This window comes from Pantherophis guttatus, chromosome 3, assembly GCF_059756535.1.
Source record: "Pantherophis guttatus breed Tessera chromosome 3, ASM5975653v1, whole genome shotgun sequence".
NCBI lineage: Eukaryota > Metazoa > Chordata > Lepidosauria > Squamata > Colubridae > Pantherophis > Pantherophis guttatus.
The window spans coordinates 85,707,879-85,735,344 of record NC_142065.1 but is presented as its reverse complement, the minus strand read 5'-3'; the positions used below and the strand labels follow the sequence as shown (position 1 = coordinate 85,735,344).

Here is a 27,466-nt window from a genome sequence, read left to right as displayed (position 1 = left end):
CCAGTTGCAATCTGCGGCTGTTTTGCAACGTGGGACTCGGTCCTCAGCTGCAAGGCGTTTGAAACACCCCCTTCAGAAAGCAAGCGCAGCGCCCCCTGGTGGGGAATATATTTAATTTCCCCTCCGCTCTGGTTTTTTTCCGCGGGCGGAAGTGGAAGCGCTGCCCTCGCCTGGTGGCTTGGCGGCCGGAGCGGGGCGACAGCGAGAAAAATCGCTTTGCTGCCATGTCGGCGTTAGCTTTGGAGGAGCTGTCTGCCATTGCTGCTATTTACTGTGGGCGAGAAGAATGCGAGGTGCTGGAAGTGTCAGGTGATTGGTTTGCCCTGGTCGCCGCCAGGGGTTTCCCCCCCCTAAAACAAGGCTCACCATCGGGGCCTCCCAGATACTGGGGCTGCTGATAATTCCTGCCCCATCTGCAACTCGGAATGGGGATATTGGGAAGTCCAGTCAGGGTAACCTCCCTACAAGAGCCAACAGTTTTGCACTTACAAATATAGTTATTTTCTCTTTAAATCCCAAACGTGCTCCTCGTTTTTCCCTCTACACCAGTAACCAGTAACAGTAACTGAGTGGGAAGGGATCTTGGAGGTCATCTAGTCCAACCCCTGCTCACGCAGGATACCTCAACTAGGGATTCGAACCGCCAAACTGCCGACCTTTCTGATCGACAAGCTCACCGTCTTAGCTACTGAGCCACCTAGTCAGCCACATTAATTAATTAATCTAATTGGCATGTGATTCTTTGTATGGTGGGGTGATTTGAATTCCCTCTGAAGAATCGATGATTTGAAGCTGAAGGAGCTCCAGTTTTTATTTATTTATTTATTTATTTTTAATAAATTTCTATACCGCCCTTCTTCCGAAGGACTCAGGGCGGTGAACAGCCACAAGATAAAACACATAAATACAAAAATTTAAAATAAAATAAAAACGAATTAAATAATTTGGCTGAACAAATTTAAAATACCCCATAATTTAAAAACAAATTAAAATTTACATTTAAAAAGGGGAGAAGATTTAGGCCTTTTAGCCAGGTTCTTTGCCTTGTACCTGACTCTCCCTCACCCATTTAGAAAGGCAAGAGTTTAAATTATATAGGTTCAGTCAGAACAGCGCTGGAAAGGACCTTGGAGGTTGTGTAGTCCAACCCTTTGCTCAAGAAGGAGACCCTGTACCATTTCAGATAGGTGGCTCTCCAGTTTTTTTTAAAAAACCTCCAATGATAAAGCACCTTAAACATCTGAAGGCAAGAGTTCAATAGAAACTCTAGGACATATCCTATTACACCGCTCCTAATACAAGGACTCTAGACAGATCCTTACATACTCTGTCCTGAAGGAATTCCCAGGTAAAGAGAATGATTTCTATTTAATGGTGCTATTATCAGACAAGGACTAGAAAATAACCTTAAAGTCTCCCAATTCTCGGCTACCATTTGTACGATATGCAGTACCATTATTTAGGATTGGAAGTTCTTATAAAAGTATTTTATTTGGATTTATTTTAATAACTACTGTATGCTCTTAATTATTTTTAGACTCAATTATATGTATTGTTTTTCTTTTACACATACACACATATTCTCTTGTCTGTTTGTCTGTCTGTTTATCTATCCATCCATCCATCCATCCATCTATCCATCCATCTATCTATCTCTATATGTCATACTACTTTTATTTTTTATTTTTTATTTTATTCAGTATTTTGTTTGTATCTGGCGTTAGGGCTGTAAAAATTTAATTTAATTTAATTATATTTAAATTTAATTTTAATTTTAATTTAATTACAATCTCTCCATGGATAGCAGGATTGCCTTCTGGGATGGAAAGAATGAGATTTCTAAAATCAGTAAAGCTGTTTTATCTGCTCTTGCACTCTCCTTTTAGTCAATGGCTTTTTAAAATTGGAACCATTGTTGCTACAGTTTGCCACTGATGGCTTTGCAGTATTTTCTACAAATTGGAAAGCACCATTGGAAAGGCACTGTGTGTGAACAACTATTTTTGCCCTTATTTAGTGACTACAGTTGGGACCAGTAACTCAGTCGTTAAGCAAAGAGGTCTCTAAGTGAAAGTGTGACTGTAGTTATGATCTTACTTCAGTTTTCTGTACAGACCTGTGAAGGTCACAATGTGAGGATGAGTTGCACAAGTTACTTTTTCATCACAGTTGTAATGGCAAACAGTTGCTAAACAAGGTGATCAATAAACACACCTTATTTGTGTTTTTAAAATATTTATGGTGGTGGTGCTCTTAGAGTTACAACGTAAGAGATACATAATCTGTACAGTATTATATTTTATGAGGAATGACTGGCATTGTAAAACTTCATTTAGCTGTTTTAGACCAGCTAAGTCTTTGATCAGGAGGCTAAGTTTCGAAACGTATTTTGGAAATAACTGCCAGCTCCTTCATTTTTTGTTTTTGTTTTTGTTTCCCCACTAGCTATATACAGGGGATATAAAAAGTCTACACACCCCTGTTAAAATGCCAGGTTTTTGAAATGTAACATGATTCTAATTTTTTTATTCATTTTTTCCTCAAAGATTTCAGTGTGTTTTTTAATTGAATTGTACAGCTTATATGTTATAATAAAGGAAGAAAAGAATTCTGAAGTGATTCATTTTAGTCTGATTTTTTTTTAATTTCAAAACCCTGGAATTTTAACAGGGGTGTGAGGACTTTTTATATCCTCCGAAGCATGCATCTTTTATGTCAAGCAAGAGGTAATACCAGTTTCCTCTGAGATGTGTTTTCTCACCGTTTTTCCCCCTCTCTCCTTGGCATGGGGATAAATTACTCGATGTAAACTTTATTTATTTATTTCCCCTGCTCTCAGCTCAAGCGTCCGTAAACATGTAAAATGTTCCCATCGCATTCCCTTTCCTCTTGTAAGCATTGCCCTTCCACCCTGTCTATCTGTCAACACCTGCTGGTAAGCTGAACCAAACAGTCTCCTTTGCTGCCAGTAGCCAATGAAAGCCCCAAGACTGCTCTACAAGAGTTTACCATCAGACTGCTAAATATCACTAATGCCCATTAAATATGCATTCTGGTATGTTGCAAAAAAACAAAACAAAACACTTTAGCTTCTCTAGTCTTGGATGCTGTTGGCGTATACTCTCTGTCAGAATTTTGTTTGCATGGTGCAGTGGTTTTAAAATACATTTGTGGGAACTGGGGGTCTAAGGCCTGTTGTAGGTTCTAGTGAAAGTAGTAGATAAATAAACTTTTTAAAGTAACAACAGGATCATAAAAGACCACTCCCGGTGGTCTTCCGGGTGCGCTTCAAGGTGTTGGTTACCACCTTTAAAGCGCTCCATGGCATAGGACCTAGTTATCTTCGAGACCACCTGCTGCTACCGACGACCTCCCACCGACCTGTGCGCTCCCACAGAGAGGGCCTCCTCGGGGTGCCATCAGCCAAACAATGTAGGCTGGTGACCCCCAGGGGGAGGCCCTTCTCTGTGGGGGCACCTACCCTCTGGAATCAGCTGCCCCCAGAGATAAGGAGAATCCAAGACCTCGGTGCCTTCCGCCGTGCCCTTAAAACTTTCTTTTTCCAGCAAGCTGGGCTGGCTTAACATATTTTTTAATATTTTTTAATTTTTAATTGGTCTGTTATCTTAAATTGGGGCCAAATTAATATATATCCTTTTAACTGTTTTTAATGTTTATATTGTATGTTTTTTATCTGGCTGTACACCGCCCTGAGTCCCTCGGGAGAAGGTGCGATATATAAATTTGAGATAAAATAAAATAAAAAATAAAAGTAGCTTAATTTCTAGGGGAGAGTGAGAAAAAGTGATCATTGCCACACTGGCCTCAGCAAATGGCAGTGGCTGGTTGATGATGTCTGGATTTTGAAGCTAAGCAGGATCTTTGATTAGTATTTGGGTAGGAGGCAACCAGGTACTTACCAGGGCTGTAGGTTAGCTCTGAATATCAAAAACTGCCTTGGTACTACAGTGGTTTAAAGCACCCTGTTATTAACACAGCTGCCTGCAATTTACTGCTGGTTCGAATCTCTCCAAGGCTCAAGGTTGACTCAGCCTTCCATCCTTTCTAAGGTAGGTTAAATGAGGACCCAGTTTGTGGGGGCAATAAGCTGACTTTGTATAAATATACAAAAGTATGAAGGCTATTGCTTAACGCACTGTAAGCCGCCCTGAGTCTCCGGAGAAGGGCGGCATATAAATCAAATTAAAAAAAAAAAAAAAAAAACTAATTCAGAAGGCGTCAGTGGTAAAACCACCTCCACCCTGCTGCTAAGATGACTGCATGGATTCATTCATAAAACCTCTAGAAGTCAAATTTGACTTGAAGGATATTTTATTTTCTTGAGGGTATTTTCTCTATTTGAGACCTTAGCAGAATTAGGTTTGGTGCTTTGCAGGAAGTGAAAGTTCTCCATTGTGGTTTTGAATGGATAATGAAGAACATGAGAAAATGATCTCTGGGATCTCCAGGCATTTGTACTTGGCCTGAAATCCCCCAATGCTATAAGTTGAAAATGACCCACAGATAAGGAATGTAAACTTCTTCAGATCCTGTCTTTAAGCTACTAAAATAGAGAATTGATGGTGTCAAATCTTCAGAGGAGGCTTAAACGCTACCAGCTTTATTCTAACATCTCTTTTCTGACAGAAGCTATTGAATCAGATCAACCAAGGATATTTTGGTGCCAACATTATATTGCAATAGACCCAGAAAAATTGGTTTCATCCAAGCGTGCTGGAGTAGAACAACAGCCCTTAAGTATCCTGTCTAACTCCTCAAGCTTTATTTATTAAAGATAATCTCATGCAACTGGATCAGGAAGCATTTTTGGATGCTTCGGTAGAAGCCACTCTTAATGTTGATACCACTGTCAGCAAATATGAGTGAATTTATCAAAGAGCCTAACAAATTAAGCCTGGAAAGTTCCAAACTGTTCTGATGCCTCTCTCTTGAGGTTTAGTTAAAATAAATCTTTTATTGTTGAAAGGGCACCACTGAATGGGTTACTTGATGCAGTGGTGTAGAGAATGAATTTTGTACTTGTAGGAAAACTGTCCCTTAAAACAGTTTGAAAACCACTGATGTGCAACATATTGTGACAGTTTATCTAGGTATGCCTCTCCGTATTGCACGCACTCACATACTCCTCACCAGTTATTCTGAGTATCTAATTTTATTCTGTTTGCATTTGTATTAGCAGGGGCAAGTTCCATTCAGCATCTTTTTCCTGACAGTTTTAGAAAGTCCTACATCTTTACCGTTGGCAGCTTTTGACACAGCAGATTTTAATGGGTGTCATATTTCTGGCATTGTTTTTTTAAACTTCTTCAACTGAAGATGGGGAATTATGATGGGTGAATGAATGAATGATGCTAGTCAGAAGAACTGGCTTGCTAAAAGAGACCTGGATATCTGCAATAGTAATTCTTTCTTCCAAGCATAAGTTCTAAAGATTGAAAAAGAAAGAATAAGAATAATATAGCATTCATCCCTTACCCTGGCGATTTGATTATTAAAATGAGGCGTTACTTTATGTTGATTGTGTCTCATATTTCTTAGTTTGTCAAAACACATTTTGTAAATGGTCCTTTGTGTTGTTAGAGTCTAGCTCCATGTGATACTAACCATCTGGTGAGCAATCATGTCACTTAGAGAAATATATATTTAATTATTAATTTATTAATAATTTATTAATCTTCCTCTGCCTCTGAGCAATTTTGCCTCGTTACAGCAAACAGCCTGCTTTACTTTCATTTTCATTTTCAGCGTACCTTGATTAGCACAAGGAAAAAAAAAATCTGCTCCAGCAATTTACCTCTTTGCAGCAAGCAGCAGAGCCCTGCACAAAACAGCTGAGAGCAAATCAGCTGAGAGTCGGGAGGCTGATCCAATCAACTTGTGCTACTTAGGCTGTGCTGACGCTGAAAGGAGCTGTTTTTTCTTGCTGTTTCCTTGCAAGGAGGTAACTGCTGTGAGGCAGAGGCCAAAGGGTGGGGGCCAATGGGTGGGCGGGGCTACATTTGATGTATAAGGCGCACCTAAATTTTCACCCCCTTTTAGGGGGGGAAAAAGGTGCGTTTTATACTGTGAAAAATACGGTAGTTACCTTTTTCCTTCCAAGCAAACACTTTAAACTAGTACCTAATTTTTTACTAAGATGGTAGCTGGGAGAAAGTACTGCAGTGCTGTTGATTCTCCCAACCCAGCATCTCTATTTTTGGCACGTACATGATGTGACTGTTCATTTACTGTATATCCTGTTTACAGGTAGTCCTCGACTTACAACCACAATTGGGCCCAAAATTAAAGTTGCTAAGCAAGGCAGTTAAGTGAATCATGCCCCATTTTAGGACCTTTTTAATCATGGCCATTAAGTGACTTGCACAGTTGTTAAGCAAATCCGATTTCCCCCATGGACTTGCTTGTCAGAAGCCAGCTGGAAAGGTTGTAAATGGCATTCACTTGACTCCGGGGACACTGTAACTATTGTAAATACATACCAGTTATCAAGTACCTGACTTTTGATCGTGCGGCCATGGGGCTCCTCTGACAGTTATAGCAATCGCAATAGCACTTAGACTTAGAGTATATACTGCTTAACAGTGCTTTTACAATCCTCTCTAAGTGGTTTACAGAGTCAGCATATTGCCCCCAACAATCTGGGTCCTCATTTTACTGACTTCGGAAGGATGGAAGGCTGAGTCAACCTTGAGCCTGGTGATATTCGATCTGCCAAATTGCTGGCAGTCAGCAGAAGTAGCCTGCAGTACTGCACTCTAACCAGTGCGCCACCACAGCTCATATAAGTGTGACGAACAGTCATAAATCCTTTTTTCAGTGCTGTTGTAACTTTGAACGGTCACCAAATGAATGGTTGTAAGTCAAGGACTACCTGTATAATGGAAGAGGACTTAAAAGTAGTGTTTGCCAACCTGGGGTTCCTCCAGATTTGTGGACTTCAACCCTGAATCCATATTGTAGACTAAACCCACATTAATCGCTATGGTGGATTGGGATATGGGTAATGTGATCCTCCTGTCATGTTTGATCTCTCAATGACCTTCTTCTGAACTACCTATAATAGTGGGAATGGGGGAACTGTGTTGCTGTAGTTCTGGGGTGCCACAAAAGCCAGTATTCTCTCTTTTATTATATAACATTTGTGTTCTGACCTAGGCTTCCTGAGAAAGTATAAATCACAATCTTTGTCCCAAAAACCTCTTCTATTGAGACGGCTGTGAATTATGGTCATTCACAGCCCGTAATGATTCATTAACAGTCTGTGAAGATTCTGACAGATGTCTGCTTGAGTTGACACAGTCTTTCAGGGTAATGTTGATAAGCACCCACCTTTATCTCCCTTGAAACGCTGCCAGAGACCTAATTGTTAATTAGTTTTGCAAGGCCAAACAGAGCACAGAGTCAAACGGATTTCTCAGAGCTTGAATTGGCTATATGAACTAATGGCTTCCTGCAAAGACTCACGTCCATTTGCTCCTCTTTTATGTCTTATGGGAGGGACCAATCATCTCCAAGCTTTACTCCCGAGTCGCCCTTTTTTTCTTAATTGTTCTTGCCTTCTGGCAGCCCTGCGCATGCGCACACTGGGAACAGGCTCACACTGTTCTTCTGCCTCGCTGATGTCAGATTCCAGAGGCAGCACATAACTACTAGATGGCCCTGGCCCCCTGTCTGTCTCCGACGCAGAGCCGTCATCCTTCCCCAGACTCCAGGACTCCGTTCCTCCCCAACCTCCTCACTGTCCGAATCTGCTGCCAGCTCTGCTGGCCGCTGGCGGGCCACAACAATTTGCATGAAATTACTTGGGAAGGTCATTCACCACAGTGGAATCAAGTAGCACCAATGATAATCATCCATATGTCTTCATTTCAGATGGGGCAGAGGCAAGGTTGGGGTTCTGTTTTGGTGCCTGGAAAGTGTTAGGTTAATGGGAAGAAATATGCTCAGCTCAGTTCCAACAAAACAGAGGATACAAAAGCCCTCTATTTCCAGAAACGGTTGTAGTGTCATGGGGTCATGTGATCACTTTATCCGGCCTTCTGACAAGCAGTGGGGAAACTAGCTTCACTTAACAACTGTGTTGCTAATTTAACAACTGAAGGGTTTCACTTAGCAATTGTGGCAAGAAAGGTCGTAAAATATCACCTAGCCACAGAAGTTTTGAGCTCAGTTGTAATCATAAGTTGAGGACTGTCTCTAAATATCCGTCAAACTTGGATTTCTCTGGATAACTCTGAAAAATATAAAATGAGCATTTGACATATTTGCGGGACCGCCTTCTGCCGCCGATAGCCTCCTACCGGCCAGTACGCTCCCACAGAGAGGGACTCCTCAGGGTGCTGTCAGCCAGGCAGTGTCGGCTGCCGACCCCCAGGGGGAGGGCCTTCTCTGTGGCAGCACCTACCCTCTGGAATGATTTGCCCCCGGAGATACGCATGATACCAGATCTCCAAGCTTTTCGCCATGCCCTAAAAACTTTTCTTTTCCACCAAGCAGGGCTGGTGTAAACCCCCCCCCCTTTGAGATGTTAGATTTTTAATTGTCTATGAGTTTTAGTTGGGATGTTTTAAATTTTGGGGCCAAAGTTGTGTAATTCTTTTAAAAAAATTTTAAATTTTGTATTGGAACGTTTTTTATTTTTGGCTGTGCACCGCCCTGAGTCCAGCAGGAGAAGGGCGGTATACAAATTTAATAAAATAAAATAAATAAATAAATAAAATAAAGAGCTTGTAGAAAGTGTTTTATGAATAATCATGCTCACCATGGCAATCATGTTCTGAAAGCACTTAATGATGTGCTCTCAAAATGCCCAACCACCCAAAAAGTTGTTTACCTCTGTCTTTCGCTATCAGGATATTGAATATCCAACTGTGTGCTCCCAAGTGCTACAAATCGAGTTATGAGGTATGTTTCAGTGCATAAACAAGTTTGTGGAAGCAGATTCAAATATTGCAAATATGCAATTATGATATATATTTCAGGTTTGCAAAACAATAATTTTGTAGCTGTAGATCCCAGAAGCATCTTTGTAGCATCTCAATTAGATGTGAATAATTTATGAAAAGGCTTTCTCTTAAAATGCAATTTAGTTGGAACAATGTTCATCCATGTTTAGGTCTGGAAAAAAAAATCACAAATACCTGTACATTTAGAAACCTAAAATCTATTGCATTTGTCCTGTTTCTAAATATTATGCCCACTAGGGCATACCTAGATTATTCCCTTGGGGTTATTTATTGCCAGTTTAGGAATCACTGATGGAAGAGTTAAAATCTTTCTGCTATAGAGCCCAATCATGAGATCTAGAAACATGAAGCACATTCCAACCAATTTAATTTGGGTGCAAGAACTGCATATGCGTTTTGGACCTGATGACTGTAAATTGGAGATTATATGGGCAATTTGATTGTTTTCTTAGAAATTATGTTTTAAATTGGTGTGCAGGTGAAAGGAGCTGTTAATCTTCTTAAAGCAGCAGTACAGTATATTTAGTCATCTCTCTCAGGCTGTTCAAAATTGTCCTTCCACTTCAAGTTGTTGTGACATGCAGAGGAAAATATAAGTCATTCCTCCAAATAAGAAATAGTTAGCTAATTTGGGTGTGTGTATGTATGTATTTATGGGTGGATGGATGGATGGATGGATGGATGGATAGGTAGATATAGAAATAGAGATATATAGATACTTAAGGACACATGGCATCAGGAAGGGCATCCACTCCATCCAGTCACCCCAACTCTACCCCGAAATTAAGGGATTAGAAAGTCATAAAAAGGGAGATAGAACAGAATATTTATAGCTCAGGGTTGAACTGTGGAGTCCTTGGTGCTGCTGTGGTCCCCCAGCAGCCTGCGGAGCTGGCAGAAGAGTCAGATAGTGAGGAGGCTGGGGAAGAACATGGGCCAGTCCTGGAGTCTGGGGAAGGCTCGGACGAGGGCTCTGCGTCGGAGGCAGAGATGGGGCCAGGGCCATCTGGGAGTTATGTGCTGACTCCGGAGCCTCCAGAGTCAGACATCAGAGAGGCAGAGGAACAGGGGGAGCCTGTTCCTAGTGCACGCATGCGCAGAGCTGCCAGAAGGCAAGAACAGTTAAAACAAAAGGGATGACTCGGGAGTAAGGCTTGGAGATGATTGGCCCCTCCCATAAGACATGAAGGAAGAGCAAAGGCACGTGGGCCTTTGCAGGAAGCAACATTGTGGATGGTGTCGGTTTGTACTTTGAAGCTCTATTTTTTACTCTGTTTCTCCGTGTGGCCTTGCCAATATAATTGCCAATTAGGTCTTCGGCAACGTGTCAAAGAAGATAAAGGTGGGTGTTTACCAGCCTTATCTGAAGGACTGTGGCAGACTTCTGTTGGACTATTTATAAACTCTTGGTGATTCAGCATGTGCTGTGAATGAAAGGAATTCACAGCCATTAAAATAAAAAAAAGGGGGGGGACTAATTGTGTGCTTTTTGCTATATCAGGAAGCCTAGGTCAGAACAGGTGCTCCCTGAGCTTGGTTGTTTTCTTTCAGACGTTTCATTACCAACAATGTAATATCCTTCTAGCACTGATGATGTTATCTAGTTGGATAATGAAACATCTGCAAGAAAACAACTGAACTCAGGGAGCACCAAGGACCTCATGAATAAGTAAGAAATTTCATAAGGAGTTGATACCCAAAGAGCATCTGCCTCCAGTATTGTCTGAACCAATTTGGCAATTTGCTGGGCTACATTGAGAGGGAGGGAGATGGTAGAACAGTAATGGTGGGTCTCCCACACAGCTTGCACTTTGGCTATTTAGGTGCTTGTGTACTGCTGATACTTTTCTTGAAGCTCTCCAGGTTTCCTGCCCCCACTAGATTTTTAAAGGTCTGTGTAATTAAAGCATTAAATTAAAACATGAACGAGTGGGAAGACAGCATATTGCTAAGGAGCGGTCTTAAGCATAGCCCACCTTTCCACTTATTCATGTTTTAATAGCGCTTTGGGATCATAGACCTTCTTAGAAACTAAAATACTGGTGGTGTAGCTTGGTGCTGTGTCCACTAGCTCAGAACTGCCGCACCCCCACCCCACCCTCCAAAATGAGAGAGAACATTCCAGAAGCTAAAGAGGATGGTAGAGAGTAGCTTCTTTCATTTTCCTGCTGGTAAAAAGGTTATTTTATGACCAGCCAAGTAGATTAAAATGTTCATATGTGCAAAATGAGAAATGGAAATTGACTTCCCTTAGCTATCAAGGGATCTCTGTTCTAATCTCTTTAGGTCCCCATATCACCAACTGCCCTGAAATTGGTATCTTGAAAATCTTTTTTATTTAAAAGTCAGCTTATGTTTGGGAGATACTTTTCTAAAATATGGCTGAGTTAAATAAAGAGACCTTAGAAGACCAGAGGACAGACGTCTTGAGGACTGTTGACTTGGGAGGGGATTTGAGGGGCTTTTCTCCTTCCACTCGTGGTATATAAAAACAAGAATTTCTCAAAGCTTGAAATTACATGGTTAACATTCAGAAGAAGATTTATTGAAAATGATGTCTGTATGAATTTAAATAAGCTAATTAACGAAGGCTTGTTTTTCTTTATTTGCCTAGTCCCCAAGATTAATGTTGCAGATAGAATGACATAATTTACTTATTAATCTGTTCTCTTCTCTGCTAGGGTTTGCTCATCCAGCTTGTCATATATGTAAATGTTCATCAAAACTTGGATTTCTGTAGATAACTCTGAGCAATGCAGAATGAATATATGACGGAGAAAGTTTGCAGATGTGGAATCAGAAGCCGACACCAAACACGGGAAACCATTTTAAGTGTGCAGGCACTATTTGCTGGGATAAGCTTGCGTTTGCAGCAGTGTGAAAGTGTGTGCAAGAATTCAGCTTATTAGCACCGTAAATGTCAACAGTATGATAATATACTGCTCTTCATCTCAGATAGCACTTCTGCTGACAGAGCAGGCCAATATAATGTGTTATTAAAGTGAAATACATTTCTGTCAGGCCCAAAACCAAGAATGACACTTCCAAGCTGAGTTCTTTATTGTTTTCACATTTATAGACAAGATCTTGCCAGACTGAGGCCTTTACATCTACAACATAGTTGGTGAACTATTAGGGAGGGGTTGTCTTCACCCCCTGAGCTGAAGAAGCTTCTTGGATGAGAAGCGAAATGTCTTCAAGGAAAAAAAACCCCAAAGTCCTATTGCCTTTTGAAAAAGCACTTTTGGGACAAAGAGAACTAAGAATAATAAATTCAGTTGTCAAGGTCAAGCAGGAATCAAGCAGGAGTCAAGGTGTTTTAATAGATCATCACAATAATAATGACTTGTTGAATGACTTTGTTTATGAAATAAGTAAAACAAGCACAATGCTTTGGTATTATTTCTTCAATCAGACTCTGCTTATTGTACCTGTAAGATGCACATACTGTAAAAGTCTGATAACATTCAGTGACAAAAAAATACAAAACTACAGAACACCTAAAAGGAAGCAATATTTTTTTCTTAGAACCTTAAATATTACTAATATGGATCCATCTTAAAATGCAATAGTTGTTCATGTTTGCAAGGGAAAAATAAACTAATGTGTTGTGATAAGAACATGGAAACATCTTGTATCATCTTAAAGATGGCCCAAATAATATGCCCACATAGATTAGCGATTATGTCCTCCAAGGCACTTAACAAATGCTTATATCATTAAATTTTAGTTTTTAAGGTGCAATGGCATTTTTGTTATTTTTTTTCCATTTTGGGCCGTCATAATTTCAGTAGGTATTGTTGCTGTAATGTCTTCTAATCTCCCTTTCCCTCTCCCTCCTTCCCTTTATCTTTCCTGAACTTTTTTATTGGCAAGGTTATTCAGAAGTAGTTTGTCATTGCCTCCTTCCTAGGGTTGACAGAAATTGATTGGCCTCAGGTTACTCAGCTGGCGTCGCACCAAAGGTGGGACTAGAACTCATAGTCTCCAGGTTTCTAGTCCAATGCCTTAAACACTATAATTGGCTGTAATGACTTCTTAGCTTCACTTAATTTATTTGCTGCATACAGCAATGGGATTGTGGTACCATCATCATTGGTACAGTAAAAAAAAGAAAAAGAAAAAAGAACAATCTCATAGGCACAGCTGGTTACTTGATTTTTTCAAGACCATAGGATTATTTGGTTTCCCAGAGACGCGATGGCAAGAAACTTAATGATGCTGGATGTGCTGAGCAATTGCCAGCACTCCGGTGGTTTGACTCCAGCTTCATAGGACAGGGTGAGCTCCCCTCTCTGAATAATACTGCACTTTAATACTACATTGTGTGATAAACTATAGTGGGACAACCTTGCTGCTGTGAAAAAGGCAATCCTGATACCATTTCTGAGAAGTTAATCAGCAAATCAGCAAAGTTGTTTCCAATTCTCTATATTACTAGACCTGTATATAATCAGAAAGAGCGAATATGGACAGAGGACAGCTTCCTTCCAGGTCCAAGCCTGTGAACCCCATCTTGCCTTACTAAAGATCAGGTCTATGGCTACATCACTGTGTAGATGCAGTCAGGGCATCTCTACTACCTGGTGTAGAACTGAAAATGGACCTCCTGGTGAGTTAGATCCTGTTCTTATGGGGCATTGAAAGATAGTCGAAAGTTAGTTGACTCAGTCCCTTTGTACAAACCAAGTATCTAAGATGAATATGCTTCTACCATAGTGCTTGAAGCAGTCTTCTGCAGGTTGGGTGGAGATGTGGAGACTGGTTGTTGAAAGATATCTGTAGCGTATGAAGATAAGGAAGACTGGTTGATAGATCAGTGGACTTTTTTCATTGGCGGTATCGCATCCCTATATAATATATAAAGGTATGCCTGTGAAGGCTCTTTGAAAATGTTGCCTTGCCTCCCATTAGTCATTCTCAAAGCTGCCTAAATCATTTCAGTTTGTGTCACTCATTAAATAGCTTTGTCTGTTGTTTTATAGAGGTCACTGAAGGTTGTGAAGCTGGGGGGTGGAGGGGCTGAGATCAGTGGAAAAAGGATAAAACTTGGGAGGTAGGGCAGAGACAAGCCACTTCAAAAGAACTCATCTGAAGCTTGGGACAGCTCCACTGAATCTTTCAAATCTGTCTTCTCCCCAAAGAATGAATCAACTTGACATTTTAGCAACTTTTTGAAGAAATGGGGTGAAGTAGTTGAAACACATCAAAGAGCAAAAAACAGCAAGGATCTGAAAAAAGAGCATCTTTCATCTTGCTCCCTAATTATTTTTCTCTTTTAGTCAGACGCAGATGAGGTCCCTTGTCCTCTTTTAATTTCACAAAAGGATTCTTAACGGTATTGTTTTACGTTAGCTACATCCCTGTCAGGAAACGGTACATTACAAATCATGTACTGTGATCTGCTTTTAAAAAGTTGTCTCTTGCTTATATGGATTTCTCTGATTGTTGTCTACTTTTAAAGTCATTTTTAAATATCCCCACAGGTTTCTCTAAAGTAGTCAATATGGACCCCAAGGGTCAATAGGACTATCCTTGGTTCATTGCATATTACAACAAATTATATATATATAATTATATATATAATTATAGCTTGCTGGCTGCTGGAAAAAAAGCTTAGAAACTAGTGGATTGGGATTTCACTGAACTAGGGCTGTATAAAAATCTTGGTTTACGTAGGAAGAACCTGGCTAAAGAGAAATACATACATACATACATACATACATACATACATACATACATATATACATATATCTATCTGTTTTCTGAGGTTTTCGCGGGTGTTTGTATGTAGGTGTTTGGTTATTCGGGTTTTCCCCCGCGTAAAATTGGAAGTGTAATTCTCATTCTCTCCCTCCCTCCCTCTCTCTCTCTCTCTCTCTCTCTCTCTCTCTCTCTCTCTCTCTCTCTCTCTCTCCTCTCCCTCCCTCCCTCCCTCCCTCCCTGTCTCTCTCTCTCTCATATGAATCCATTATATTTTGTGGAATAATTAGCCAGATGTTTAGATTGGATTTGGCATTTTTATTCATTTATTTATAGTGCTTTAAAAGCCTTGGGTGGTGCAGTGGTTAGAATGCAGTATTGCAGGCTAATTCTACTGACTGCCAGCAGTTCGATCCTAACTGGCTCAAGGTTGACTCAGCCTTTCATCCTTCCGAGATCGGTAAAATGAGGACCCAGATTGTTGGGGGCGATATGCTGACCCTGTAAACAGCTTAGAGAGGGCTGTAAAGCACTGTGAAGTAGTATATAAGTCTAACTCAGTGGTTCCCAACCTTTTTTTAGCCATGCCCCACCTAAGCATCTCTAAAAACCTGTTGCCTCCCCTGTGATATATAATTCTTACTATTAAAAAAGTGAACTCCTACTCACATAGAGGAAGCCTAAAAGGCCATTAACTTGGTTTAAACAAGGTTCCAATTGCATCCATTAAAAATCAAATTGCCCCCCTGTGGGGCGTGGGCCCCACATTGGGAACTACTGGTCTAAGTGCTATTGTTACACTGAAAAAAAGTGACTTATGACTGTTTTTCACATTACAACTATTGTAGCATCTCCATAGTCACATGATCAAAATTCAGATGCTTGGCAACCGACTCATATTTATGACGGTTGCAGTGTTCTGGGGTCCTGTGATCACCCCAGAATGACAAGCCAAGTTAATGGGGAAGCCAGATTCATTTAACAACTGTGTTACAAACTGCAACCATGGTACAGCTTAATAACTACAGTGCCTCACTTAACTGTGGCAAGAAAAGTCATAATGGGGCAAAATTCACTTAACTGCCTTGCTTAGCAACATAAATTTGGGCTCAGTTGGGATCATAAGTCAGGAATTAACTGTATAGTACTTAGTTTTTTTAGTTGCAGCAAACTCTCATGGAAGTGTGATCTGGGCAACCTATTTACTACAGCTAATATATGACCTAATTCAAATATGCTCCTAGCATGGAAGGTTCTGCTTAATTTTGTAGCCTATACAAGTAGTCTTTGACATACGGCCATAATTGAGCCCAAAATTTCTGTTGTTAAGTGAGACATTTGTTAAGTGAGCTTTGCCCCATTTTACAACTTTTCTTCCCATAGTTGTTAAGTGAATCACTGCAGTTGATAAGTTAGTAACCTGGTTATTAAGTGAATCTGGCTTCCCCATTGACTTCGCTTATCAGACGGTTGCAAAAGGGGATCACGTGACCCCGGGGCACAGCAAAGGTCATAAATATGAACCGGTTGTTAAACATCTGAATTTTGACCATGGGGATGCTCTAAAGTTCATAACTATGAAAAATGGTCATAAGTCACACTTTTCAGTGCTGTTGTAACTTTGAAAGGTCACTAACTGAACTGTTGTAAGTCGAGGACTACATGTATTTTCTCTCAACTTAACTTACCTCACAAGACTGCTGATCTGAGGATAAAAACGAATGGAAATTCTCATATAATGAGCCTTGGTGGCGCAGCCGCTAAAGTGCTGTTAAAGTGCTGCCAGCTGCCTGCAATTACTGCAAGTTCAAATCTCACCAGGCTCAAGGTTGACTCAGCCTTCCATCCTTTCGAGGTAGGTAAAATGAGGACCCGGATTGTGGGGGCAATAAGCTGACTTTGTATAAAAAGAACACCGCTTGGGGGGCCCCGAAAGCCCTACTAAGCAGGTATATACAAAAGTATGAAGGTTATTGCTTAATACATTGTAAGCCGCCCTGAATCTCCGGAGAAGAGCGGCATATAAATCAAACCAATAAATAAATAAATAAATAAATATAAGCCACTTTAAATTCCTGGAGAAAAAGTGGAATAAGCCTAGCAAACTAATAATAAGAAATAAGTCTTGTATTAGAATCATGGCTGTTATTTTGACAAGCTATTTATTGTTGTAGAAAAAATTCATATATAATAGTATCTCTGGACCAGGCAGTGTAAAAATCCCATTTTTCTATTTCATTATCTATTGCCCCATCTGAGACCATTCTTCATGTAACAGGACAAGCACCAACTCTTCCCTCTAGTATATCTCCTTGTACAAAAATTGAGGGTTATTCCTATCCGTATATACGGAATTTCCATTTAACTGACTATGGCTGGATGAGATACCCTGACTGTGGCTGAGTATAAAATTGGCCTCTGTTTTAAGTGTCATGTAGACACAATAGCACTTAGACTTATATACTGCGTCACAGTGCTTTACATCCCTCTCTAAGCGGTTTGCAGAATCAGCATATTGCTCCCAACAATCTAGGTCCTCATTTTACTGACCTCAGAAGGATGGAAGGCTGAGTCAACCTTGAGCCTGGTTAGATTCGAATTGCTAAACTGCAGGCAGCTGGCAGTCAGCAGAAGGAGCCTGCAGTACTTCATTCCAACCACTGCGCCACCACTAATTAAGACTCTGGAGAATAGGCATTTCTGCCTATTGGTGAGAACTGTATAAAAAGCGAATTGGTTAGGCAGTGGAGGAAGTTGCTGGACACTGTGGATGTCGTATTTCTGCTCTGTACTGTAGATTGGGGGCACTATATAAATTCAGACATGGTTGGAGGAGGAGCTGAGCACCCAGCAGGAGCATGCAGGATGAGAAAGAGGGATCTGTGGCATGGAATAGCAGGTGGAAGAAACAGCTGGTTTGGAAAGAGGCCCAGATGTCAGAAAGGACAGCTTGACAAAGATGGAGGACTGAGGGATTGAGGCGATTAAGAAACCATAAAATGCTTCATTGAGAAATATCTGTATGTAGATAGCAAGTGAGCGGTTAAGCTCAAGCCACTCTATCTAAGAGAAATAAAAATATTTACTTCAGAAACATTGTCTTTACTTCAGGAACATTGTAATTTGGAGAAGAACAATGTGTGTTTGTGTGTGGGTGCATGCATACCGCACCTGGAAAGTTCCCATCCTTTTTCTTAACTTTGACATGACTATTAATCATTGCTAGATTGATCTCCATGACGTTGTCTGATTGTCCTTTGAAACCTTCACTCTGTTTGATGACAGCATTTGCATGTATATGTTGTGTGAAGGTACACTTATTTTATCTGTCAGGAATGTGTCAGTCAGTTTCACTGGATGATGTCAGGTTCTAACATTTTGAGTGGGATTCATACTATGAATACTTATCAACATTTTTCTGCACAATCATTTTCAAAGTATGAACAAAATTAATTGTTTCTTTGCAGCTACCCATCCCTGCATATTCCCACTGCTGGTCTCTGTGCAACTATAGGACTTCTGTATTACTTTAGATGTTTAGTAATCTATACTTATTTATTTTCCTAACTCCTTTCCATCTTTAAAATAAAAATACAAAGTGGGTCTGACTGTTTGTTGATGTCTGACTACTAAAAAAAACAGTTGATAAAAACACGAGTACATCTAAGTATAATAAAACACCAAGAGTTGTTCAAGTGAGCCTTATTTAATCTCACACTGTTTATTATTTTTAACACATACAGTAGTTGGCTCCTTGGTTGTTACTTAAAATAGACATTTGAAAATGTGGAGACATAAATTAATCATTGTTAGATGCAATGCAACTTGCAGTTTTCTATATTTATATTGCTTTATTATTTCTACCCAAAGTGGGTGATATGGTATTTGGGGAAATTAATTTTTTTTTTAAAAAAGAACAAAACAATTAAAGAATTCTTAATCCACCTCAATAAAGCTTGGATGAAGAAGAAATTTTGATTTTTAATGGTGGAAAGTGTGTGAACCAAGTGTGACTCCTAATGGAAGATAGACTATTTGATACAGGTTCACACAGCTGTTTCTGTCTCTTGAGTAAGTTCACATGAAGACAAGCAGGTTGTCTGAAACCAAGTTTTAAACTAATTAAAATTTCAGAGTTAAGACCAAAAAGGCTGATTGAGTTATGCCCAGAAACCAGTTGGCAACCAGTAATTTTATTCCACTGCCTTCCCAACAAATACTTGGGTATTTTAGTATTATTGCCTGGTTTGGTACTTGCCATAAGTAGGCCAAGAATTTTATGTTATCTACTTAAGTTTACTCAGAGACAAGACTCACTGAATTCAGAGGGCTTACAGGCAAGTCCTTGACTTGCGACTGTAATGGAGCTTGCCTATCATGGTTGTAATTCATGACAGTCATGAAGCAGATCAATCACATGACTGACCTGATTTTACAATCTTTTTTATGGTGGTTGTTAAGTGAATACCACAGTCGCAAAGTGGCATTAAATGAATGCTGGGGTTATTAAATGAATTCATGGTTTGCTATGAGTTAGTTTTGCTAAAAATTGGAATTAAATGCTGGGTTATGACAAAAAGTTGTAAAATGCAATCACATGGTCGTGGGATATTGCAAACGGCCATAAATGTGCCTGGTTGCCAAGCACCCGAAGTGCAGTCACATGATCATGGCGAGTGGACTGACCATCAGAACTTCAAAACCGGGTTGTAAATACCCTCTAAGTGGGTCCATCGGAATTTTGAATAGTTGCAAAGCAATCGGTTGTAAGTCAAGGACTACCTGTATTTTTATATAAGCTTTAGCTATTATTATGCATCATTTAGCTACGATGGATTAATTTTTATGCATCATTACCCCTGAATCCCCAAATCTGAAATAAAACATGGCCCTGCACAAAATAATCCATAATTGCAAAAAGTATTGATTACTATTTGAGTTTTCCTAACGGCAGATAACTAACAAATCGTTGAGAATATTTCATTTGGTCCTCAATTGATTACTGCGTTTGAATTCTTTTCAGAAACAAATGGAATCTCATTCAGGATCCAGACCAGTGTGAAAGGACCTTCGGGCACAGACATATTGTTAAAGTTGTTGTTTCATCTACCACTCAGTTACCCATCAAGCTTGCCAAACATTTCTCTTAATTCTGAACAACTTACAAAGGCACAGTGTCTGGCTGTGAGAGCAAGATTGCTCAAAGAAGCAGCAAGTCATTTGTCTCAGCCCATGGTACATGAGTTGGTTCTCTGGATAGAGCAGAATTTTCAATCTGTTATTGAAGAAGCTGAAATTCCAGCCTGCGGTGGGCAAAGTATTCCGTCAGTGAAAACACCCGAGGATGATGACATCTGGACTGTCCTTTTGCATTTAGACCATATGAGAGCCAAAGGAAAATATATCAAAATGGTTGAAAAATGGTGTAGAGATCTTGACTTGGCGGGAAGACTGATGTTTATGGGCAAGATGATTCTCATACTACTTCAAGGAGACAAGCGGAACATTAAGGTGCAGGCTTTGCTCTTTGTGGCTGGTTATGTGGCTGGCAGACCATTGAACAAGAATGAATATTTGAGAATTTTGCTCGGTAGCATTAACCATCAGAGATACCCTGGTTGGTTGCTGATTTCCACACAAAACTCAACTTTCCTCTGGTTGTTTTCTCCCTCTGTCCTCTGGGTTCCCCCTCCATAAAAGTTACATCCACAGCAATGTTTAATATTGGGTTTGCAAGTCCAGCCAGAGTTTGCACCGAGAAAGGGGATACCCATCACCAACTTCATCACTGTCCCTTCCGCTCCGGTGAAGAACTCCAATATGAGCAGTCACAGCAGATTAGACAGAATGCTCTCCTCTTGCTTATATTACCTTCACATGAGGGTGAGCAGATACATGATAAGAGAAATTTGAGTTTACCTCTGCGACTGTCCACTCTATGGGGAGTCTAGATTAGTTCTCAAACTTGGCAGCTTGATGATATGTGGACTTCAATGCCCAGAATTCCCCAGCAGCATGAGAGTTGAAGTCCACACATCTTCAAGTTGCTAAAATCAAGAAACGGATTTAGATGGCCTAGATATGTGAAAGACCACACATCTTCCAGCTGCCAAGATTGAGAAACATTGGGTCAAGACAATGGCTATTTGAGACACAGTGGTAAATGGGCTTTTTTTCCAGTTAATACGGCAGCCTCACCACCCAAGTGCCCTTCACACTTTCTAGCAGTAAACTAAATACTAATGTATTAATTAATCATGAAAAAGTTGCTGCCCTTTTATGACACCCCATTTGTGTTACCATAGGCAGCTGCTTCACTCGAACTAATGGATGCTATTCCTGTAACCAAGAATGGATGATTATACATAGGCCAACACATATCTTCCATTGTGATGTATGGAATTATGGATGAATCATGACAAATTTAGTATTCTGTCATGCCTTCATGGCCAATGAAATGTAACTGGTAGAAATTTGTGTTCAGAAATGGATTATATTATTTAGATCTGGATAATAATTACAGTCCTATGAGTCGGTTGGAATTTTATATGGAAATATATATGCGAACTGACAGATGGGAAAATTGAACAACTCCTAAATGTGAATTATTCCTAAATGTCAAAGTGGAACTTTCTGTTTTTTAGTTTAATGCCATTTTGTGAGCAATTTGCATTCACAAAAGCCTTCAGTTACCGCAGTTTTGGTTTCACTATTTTGTTCTCCAGTCAACTCTGTAGTATACTCAGTCCTCATGGCAAATCTTAATGAGAATGGATGCCATTGTTCTTTTTTTATGCTTTCTTAGCCGGGTATAAATTTGCACCGCTCAAGTCTTATTAATCTGATCACTACATAATACATGAATAGAATAGAATATCAAAGTTGGAAGGGACTTTGGAGGTCTTCTAGCCCAACCCCCTGCTCAAGCAGGAGGCCTTATACCATTTCAGAGAAGTGATGGAGCATCCACAACTTCCGAAGGGAAGCTGTTCCACTGGTTGATTGTCATCGCTGTCAGGAAATGAGGATGCAATCCTGTTTTACTTAAAATGAAGTAAGGCTATTTTAAACCTCCTGGACCTGCCTCCTAAGTAAACATGAAGTAGTCTGTATTGGTTATGTAGTCTTTATCTGTAACTTTAGCAGATTTTTAGAGAATTACAGATTACTCTATTGTAGGCTGGAAAGTCAAATAAAAAACAAAACAAAAACAAGCCAGTGGTAAACCTGTTCCAGATTATTGTATTTCCAAGAAAATTGCGCAGAAGTATCTATAAAATCACCAAGAGCTGAATTTGTCTTGAAAGAGAGCAGATTATACTTATACTTTTCATCTTTGGTTGCCACAATTTAATGCATGGATGTATTGATTAAATCATCAGGAGCTGAACTTGACTTCAAATAAACCCTTCCTTCCTTCCTTCCTTCCTTCCTTCCTTCCTTCCTTCCTTCCTTCCTTCCTTCCTTCCTTCCTTCCTTCCTTCCTTCCTTCCTTCTTCCCTCCCTCCCTTTTCCCATATATATATGTATTATTTCTATCCTGCTGCAATCACGAAGATTCTCTGCAAATTACACAGACTAAATAATATAGTTAAAACATAGGGTACAAAACAAACAATACTAAAACAAATGTTTTAAAATACCCTTAGTGACATGTGTAGTCTCAGTTTACTACTTGGTAACAAGTAGTCCTTGATTTACGACCGTGACTTTATGACCTTATTTTATGTCTTTTTTTTGTCAGTCACCATAGTCGTTAAGTGAATCCACACTCACTAAGCAAATTCCCTGGTTGTTAAGCTATGGGGCATTTTTACCAAAAAAATGGAAGTAAACCCTGGTTTTCAACAGAAATATATGACTGCAGGATGCTTCCAGTGACTATTAGGTGCAGGCTGGTTGTTGAGCAGTCATGGGCCCAGTTGTTAAAAGTTCGGTACTGGATGATAAATGCCTTTTGGGGAGGGTCCAATGGAACTTCAAATGAACATTAAGCACAGACCGTAAATCGAGGACTACATATAAACATGCTTGATTTTTAATTTCTATACATTTATAGTGGTGAAAATTTATTTTATTTGTAGGGGTTTTTTGCTATTATTGTGACCTGTTTCTGTTTTGAGGCTGCAAAACCAACACTCACTAAATGGTCCCCCATCCTAAAAACTTTGGCAAGATTTGAATTTGTGTGTGTGTGAGATCTATAATTTGGAAGGACTTTGTTGTTCGATAATAAATTAAAGCCATCCTGGGCTCTTCACTCTTTCAGAATTGAATATAGCAGCTCTGAGCTGAAGGACTTGCTAAAAGAGCTTTGTTGCTTTTTTGTTAGTCTTGTTTGTGAAAAAGATGAAATCACGTGGCCAAACCATGCAACATGGTTTGCACCGAGTATTAAATGAAAGGGCCTTGCGTTGTTAGAACGGATGAGTGGGAAGAGCTTTCATGTCATGGCAAAATAAACCACTCATCTTTTCTCCAGGCCCTAGAGCTAATCTTTAACAAAACACAAAGGAAAAAACCCAGTGTGTAGTATTCAAGTAGATTTAATTCATGTAGGAAGCAAACAAACACTTGAAGCAGAAAAAACTAAGATGACATCACTACTACACCCACTTAGGTGTACTAGGGGAAAATGTGTATTGGGAAAAAATTTGTGTGTGTGTTTACACAAAGTTACCTATCCTTGTTCTGGGAGATGGTATAAGAATTACATCTGTGGCTGAGTGAAGAGACATTTTAAATATCACTGCAGCAGACTGTGGGGAGTGTAACTCAGAAATTAGTTGCATAAATTTGTTTATTTTTCTTTTTTCTTTTTGAAATAATTTTTATTGAGTATTTTACATTTTAAACCCACAATAGCAAAAGAAGTCAAGAGACAAAACAGAAGCAAAAACAAAAACACACACACATCAGATGTTAAAATACAATACTAACAACAGATATATACAATGTTACAACTTTCTACATTGACTTTTTACTCTTAGCTTTTATCCTCCCATTCCTTCTCTTTATTTTTAAATATTAAATCTGTTTATTTTTCTGGTGAGTTAACGTATGAACTAGGATAAATTGGAAGAGAACAGCATCAAGTGTAATTCTGCTTTTTGTAAGAGTGATAAAGATGCTCAGGGAAGCTGTTTTGGAAAGCTTGGTGCAGTTGTTCATAAATTTGTACAACTCAAGTGTGTGCCTTTCGCACGTCACATGAAAACGTAAGTGCAATGTCACCATACTTTGCACTGGTAGGGTTATTTACTAGCAAGAGTAATCCTGCCATTAATAAAACGCAAAGAGTTGATTTACAGGTTTCAGCCAAAGTCTATTTAGAAATCCTTTCAGGAAATATTTTTTTTCCTGTCAATAATATTTGTCCTTGGGCTATTATGGATGATGTTATATTAACGTTGTTGAATTCTTCTTCTTCTTTTTTTGTGATTTAGGAATACCTTATTCTCCAAAAAACTAGTAAAGTGGATGTGGATTCCAGCGGAAAGAAGTGTAAAGAGAAAATGATGAGCGTACTCTTTGAAACAAAAGTACAGGCTGAACACAGAAGGTATGATTTAGTTGCATTCAGCTAGAAAACCAGCTTTGAATTGATAATTATATTCTGACAAAGAAGTTGGCATATTCACAAAGTCTCTTTGGTATAATATAGGTTTCAGGCATTTGAAGTCAAAGAATATTCAACGTTGGATGAGCTACAACATGAATTTGAGGCCGCAGGACTTGCCAAATTGTTCAGTGAGTTTGTGTCGGCTCAGTTAAAGAAAATTTGAAGCAAGCCCACATGACTATGACTTAAACTGTCACTAAATATATCAAATGGAAGAGGAAGATAACGCGGAAGGTTTGGTGATGAACAGGTCCTAAAGGTTTTCTGAAGCAAACTGTCACAAAAAAAGCCATCTCCTTACAGAAAGCACAAGGCACTTTTCACAGTAGAACAGATGTTACTTCGCTGTGTGCCCTGACAGCAGTTTGCTAGTAACTGTTGAAAGTTTCAACAGTTGATATTTAAGAACTGTAGGTCAGGTGTGAAGGGATTGCTGTTGTCCTTGGGACTTGGAAACCTAATTTTGCATTTAGATATATATGTATATTTTCTGGCTATTCAAAAAATGTTTGCATCATATTTTCAAAAAGTAATGCTTATATGGTCTAAAGAGCTTGTGTTTTAATTTATTAATTGAAGAATGTAAGTGATGAGACATAATTTTAAACTTTGCTCTCTCTTTTTTTTTTAATTTTAGGAAAGTGAAGTAAAATAACTGTAGCATTATTTCCCAGAGATCAGTTTTGCCCTTTCATAAAAGTAGAGTTTCACCTTCTACTTATAAATTGGATTTAAAATTCACCTTACTTCAGAAGCTAGTTTGAGTGGCTACTACAATACACACAATACAGTCAAAAACTGATTAATATATATAAAATATAAGATAATAAAATTCAAAAGGTTCTTTTAAAAATGTGAATGTGGTAGACTCACACAACCATTTCTATTTTTTTCTATTTGACCATTGCTCCAGTATAATATCTGCTTACTGGCTTATAAATACCCTGCAGGTTTCTTAAACTGAATAAAAGCCGCGTTGCCTTTCACCAAAATTATTTGTTTTTAGCGGTTTGTCTGTTGAGTTTTGTATATATAATCATTGTAGAGATGTCTGAAAAAGATGCCATACCTTTGATTAGGAATCTATTTTTTTTCAGTTCCTATTAATGAGGATGATAGTAACTTTCTCAATACTGTGGAAATTGGGAAGAATATCATTCTCCTAAAGATAGGGTTGAGTAACTTGTACTTCTCTAGATGTTACTGAATAACAACTTCCAGCATACTGGGTGAGGCTACTGGGATTTGTTCTTCAGCAAGATTTGAAAAAACTCTGCATCCTTGTTTTATATTTTCAACTTGTTGACAATGGAAATGAAGAATTGATCCCTTTAATGTAGGGTTTTCTACTTTAATGTATAATATTTAACAAAAGAAAATACCAAACTCCGCTGTTCAGCAGTCAAGCTTTATTCTGGGTTCCATCTTTAGGCCTGGTATACTTGCACTTTTTTACACTATTATTATTACTCTTATTTACCAAACTTGGATAGAATAAGTTGATTGGAACAATTTATTCTAGAAGTCTCGTGCTACCATTTATTAGGTAAGTGCATCAAAGCTAGAAGATTTTTGTCTATCCTTGTCAAGCTTCTTTCTGCCGGGTTGGCATCCAATGAATGAGGGAAGTGAGTTTATTGAGGAATATCGCCAAATGTCCTTTCTGGGCTTCCTTACTAGAGGGGGTAGGTTTTGGGCCACAGTTACTTGCATGACCTCCGCTTTAATAAGGACCCTATGGGCTTAATGGGTTAAAAGTGCTTGTCATGTTCCCCAATACTTGCCTGCTACCTGCCTATTTATTTATTTATTTACTTACTTACTTACTTACTTACTTACTTACTTACTTACTTACTTACTTAACTTCCCCGCTGCCTTGAAAGAGGCGGTGGTAAGGCCTCTCCTCAAGAAGCCTTCCCTGGACCCGGCAGTATTAGCCAACTATCGTCCTGTCTCCAACCTTCACTTTGTGGCGAAGGTTGTTGAGAGTGTGGTCGCGCGACAGTTTCCACAATTCCTGGAGGAAACATCTTATCTAGATCCGTTCCAGTCGGGTTTCAGGTCTGGGCACAGCACGGAAACGGCATTGGTCGCGTTGGTAGATGATCTCTGGAGGGCTCGGGACAGGGATTGCTCCTCTGTTCTGGCCCTGTTAGATCTCTCAGCGGCTTTTGATACCATCGACCATGGTATCATGCTGCACCGGTTGGAAGAGTTGGGGATGGGGGGCACCGTGTTACGGTGGTTCTCCTCCTTTCTCTCAGACCGGTCGCAGTTCGTGTTGGCAGGGGGGCAGAGGTCGACCTCGAGGCCTCTCATTTGTGGAGTGCCTCAGGGGTCGGTCCTCTCGCCCCTTCTGTTCAACATTTATGTGAAGCCGCTGGGTGAGATCATCCGTGGCTTTGGGGTGAAGTACCATCAGTACGCTGATGACACCCAGCTGTTCAACTCCACCACAGGCTACCCCAACTATGCCCTTGAAGTGATGTCCCAATGCCTGGAGGCTGTGCGGATCTGGATGGGGAGGAACAGGCTCAAGCTCAACCCTTCCAAGACTGAGTGGCTGTGGCTCCTGGCATCCCGATATAGTTAGTTGACTCCATCACTGACTATCGGGGGTGAGTCTTCGGCCCCTGCGGAGAGGGCGCGCAATCTGGGAGTCCTCCTGGATACGCAGCTGTCCTTGGAGGAACATCTGACGGCTGTAGCCAGGGGGACCTTTTGTCAGGTTTGCCTGATCCGCCAGTTGCGGCCCTTTCTTGATTGGGATTCCCTGGGCACAGTCACCCACACTCTTATCACCTCGCGCCTGGACTAATGTAACGCTCTCTACATGGGGCTCCCCTTGAGCACCCAGAGGCTCCAACTGGTCCAGAATGCAGCCGCGCGGGTAATCATGGGAGCTGCCTGGCGGTCCCACATAACACCGCTCCTGCGTGAGCTGCACTGGCTCCCAGTGGTCTTCTGGGTGCGCTTTAAGGTGTTGGTTACCACCTTTAAAGCGCTCCATGGCATAGGACCTAGTTATCTTCGAGACCACCTGCTGCTACCGACAACCTCCCACCGACCTGTGCGCTCCCACAGAGCGGGCCTCCTCGGGGTGCCATCAGCCAAACAATGTAGGCTGGTGACCCCCAGGGGGAGGGCCTTCTCT

The 27,466-nt window shown here is 40.1% G+C and overlaps 1 protein-coding gene across 2 annotated transcripts; it reads left to right on the top strand.

Moving 5' to 3' along the window:
* The first annotated feature begins 162 nt into the window (after nucleotides 1-162).
* On the top strand, nucleotides 163-25,304 carry RWDD3 (RWD domain containing 3). Of its 2 annotated transcripts, none has more exons than XM_034437276.2 (4): nucleotides 163-309; nucleotides 19,714-20,201; nucleotides 24,137-24,252; nucleotides 24,355-25,304. In XM_034437276.2, exons 1-4 carry the CDS (start codon nucleotides 225-227, stop codon nucleotides 24,473-24,475), a joined length of 810 nt encoding a protein of 269 aa, XP_034293167.2. In that variant the 5' UTR covers nucleotides 163-224; the 3' UTR covers nucleotides 24,476-25,304. The 2 variants fall into 2 exon arrangements, with proteins under 2 accessions (XP_034293167.2, XP_034293168.2); XM_034437277.2 differs by having other exon boundaries at nucleotides 186-293.
* The last annotated feature ends 2,162 nt before the right edge of the window (nucleotides 25,305-27,466 follow it).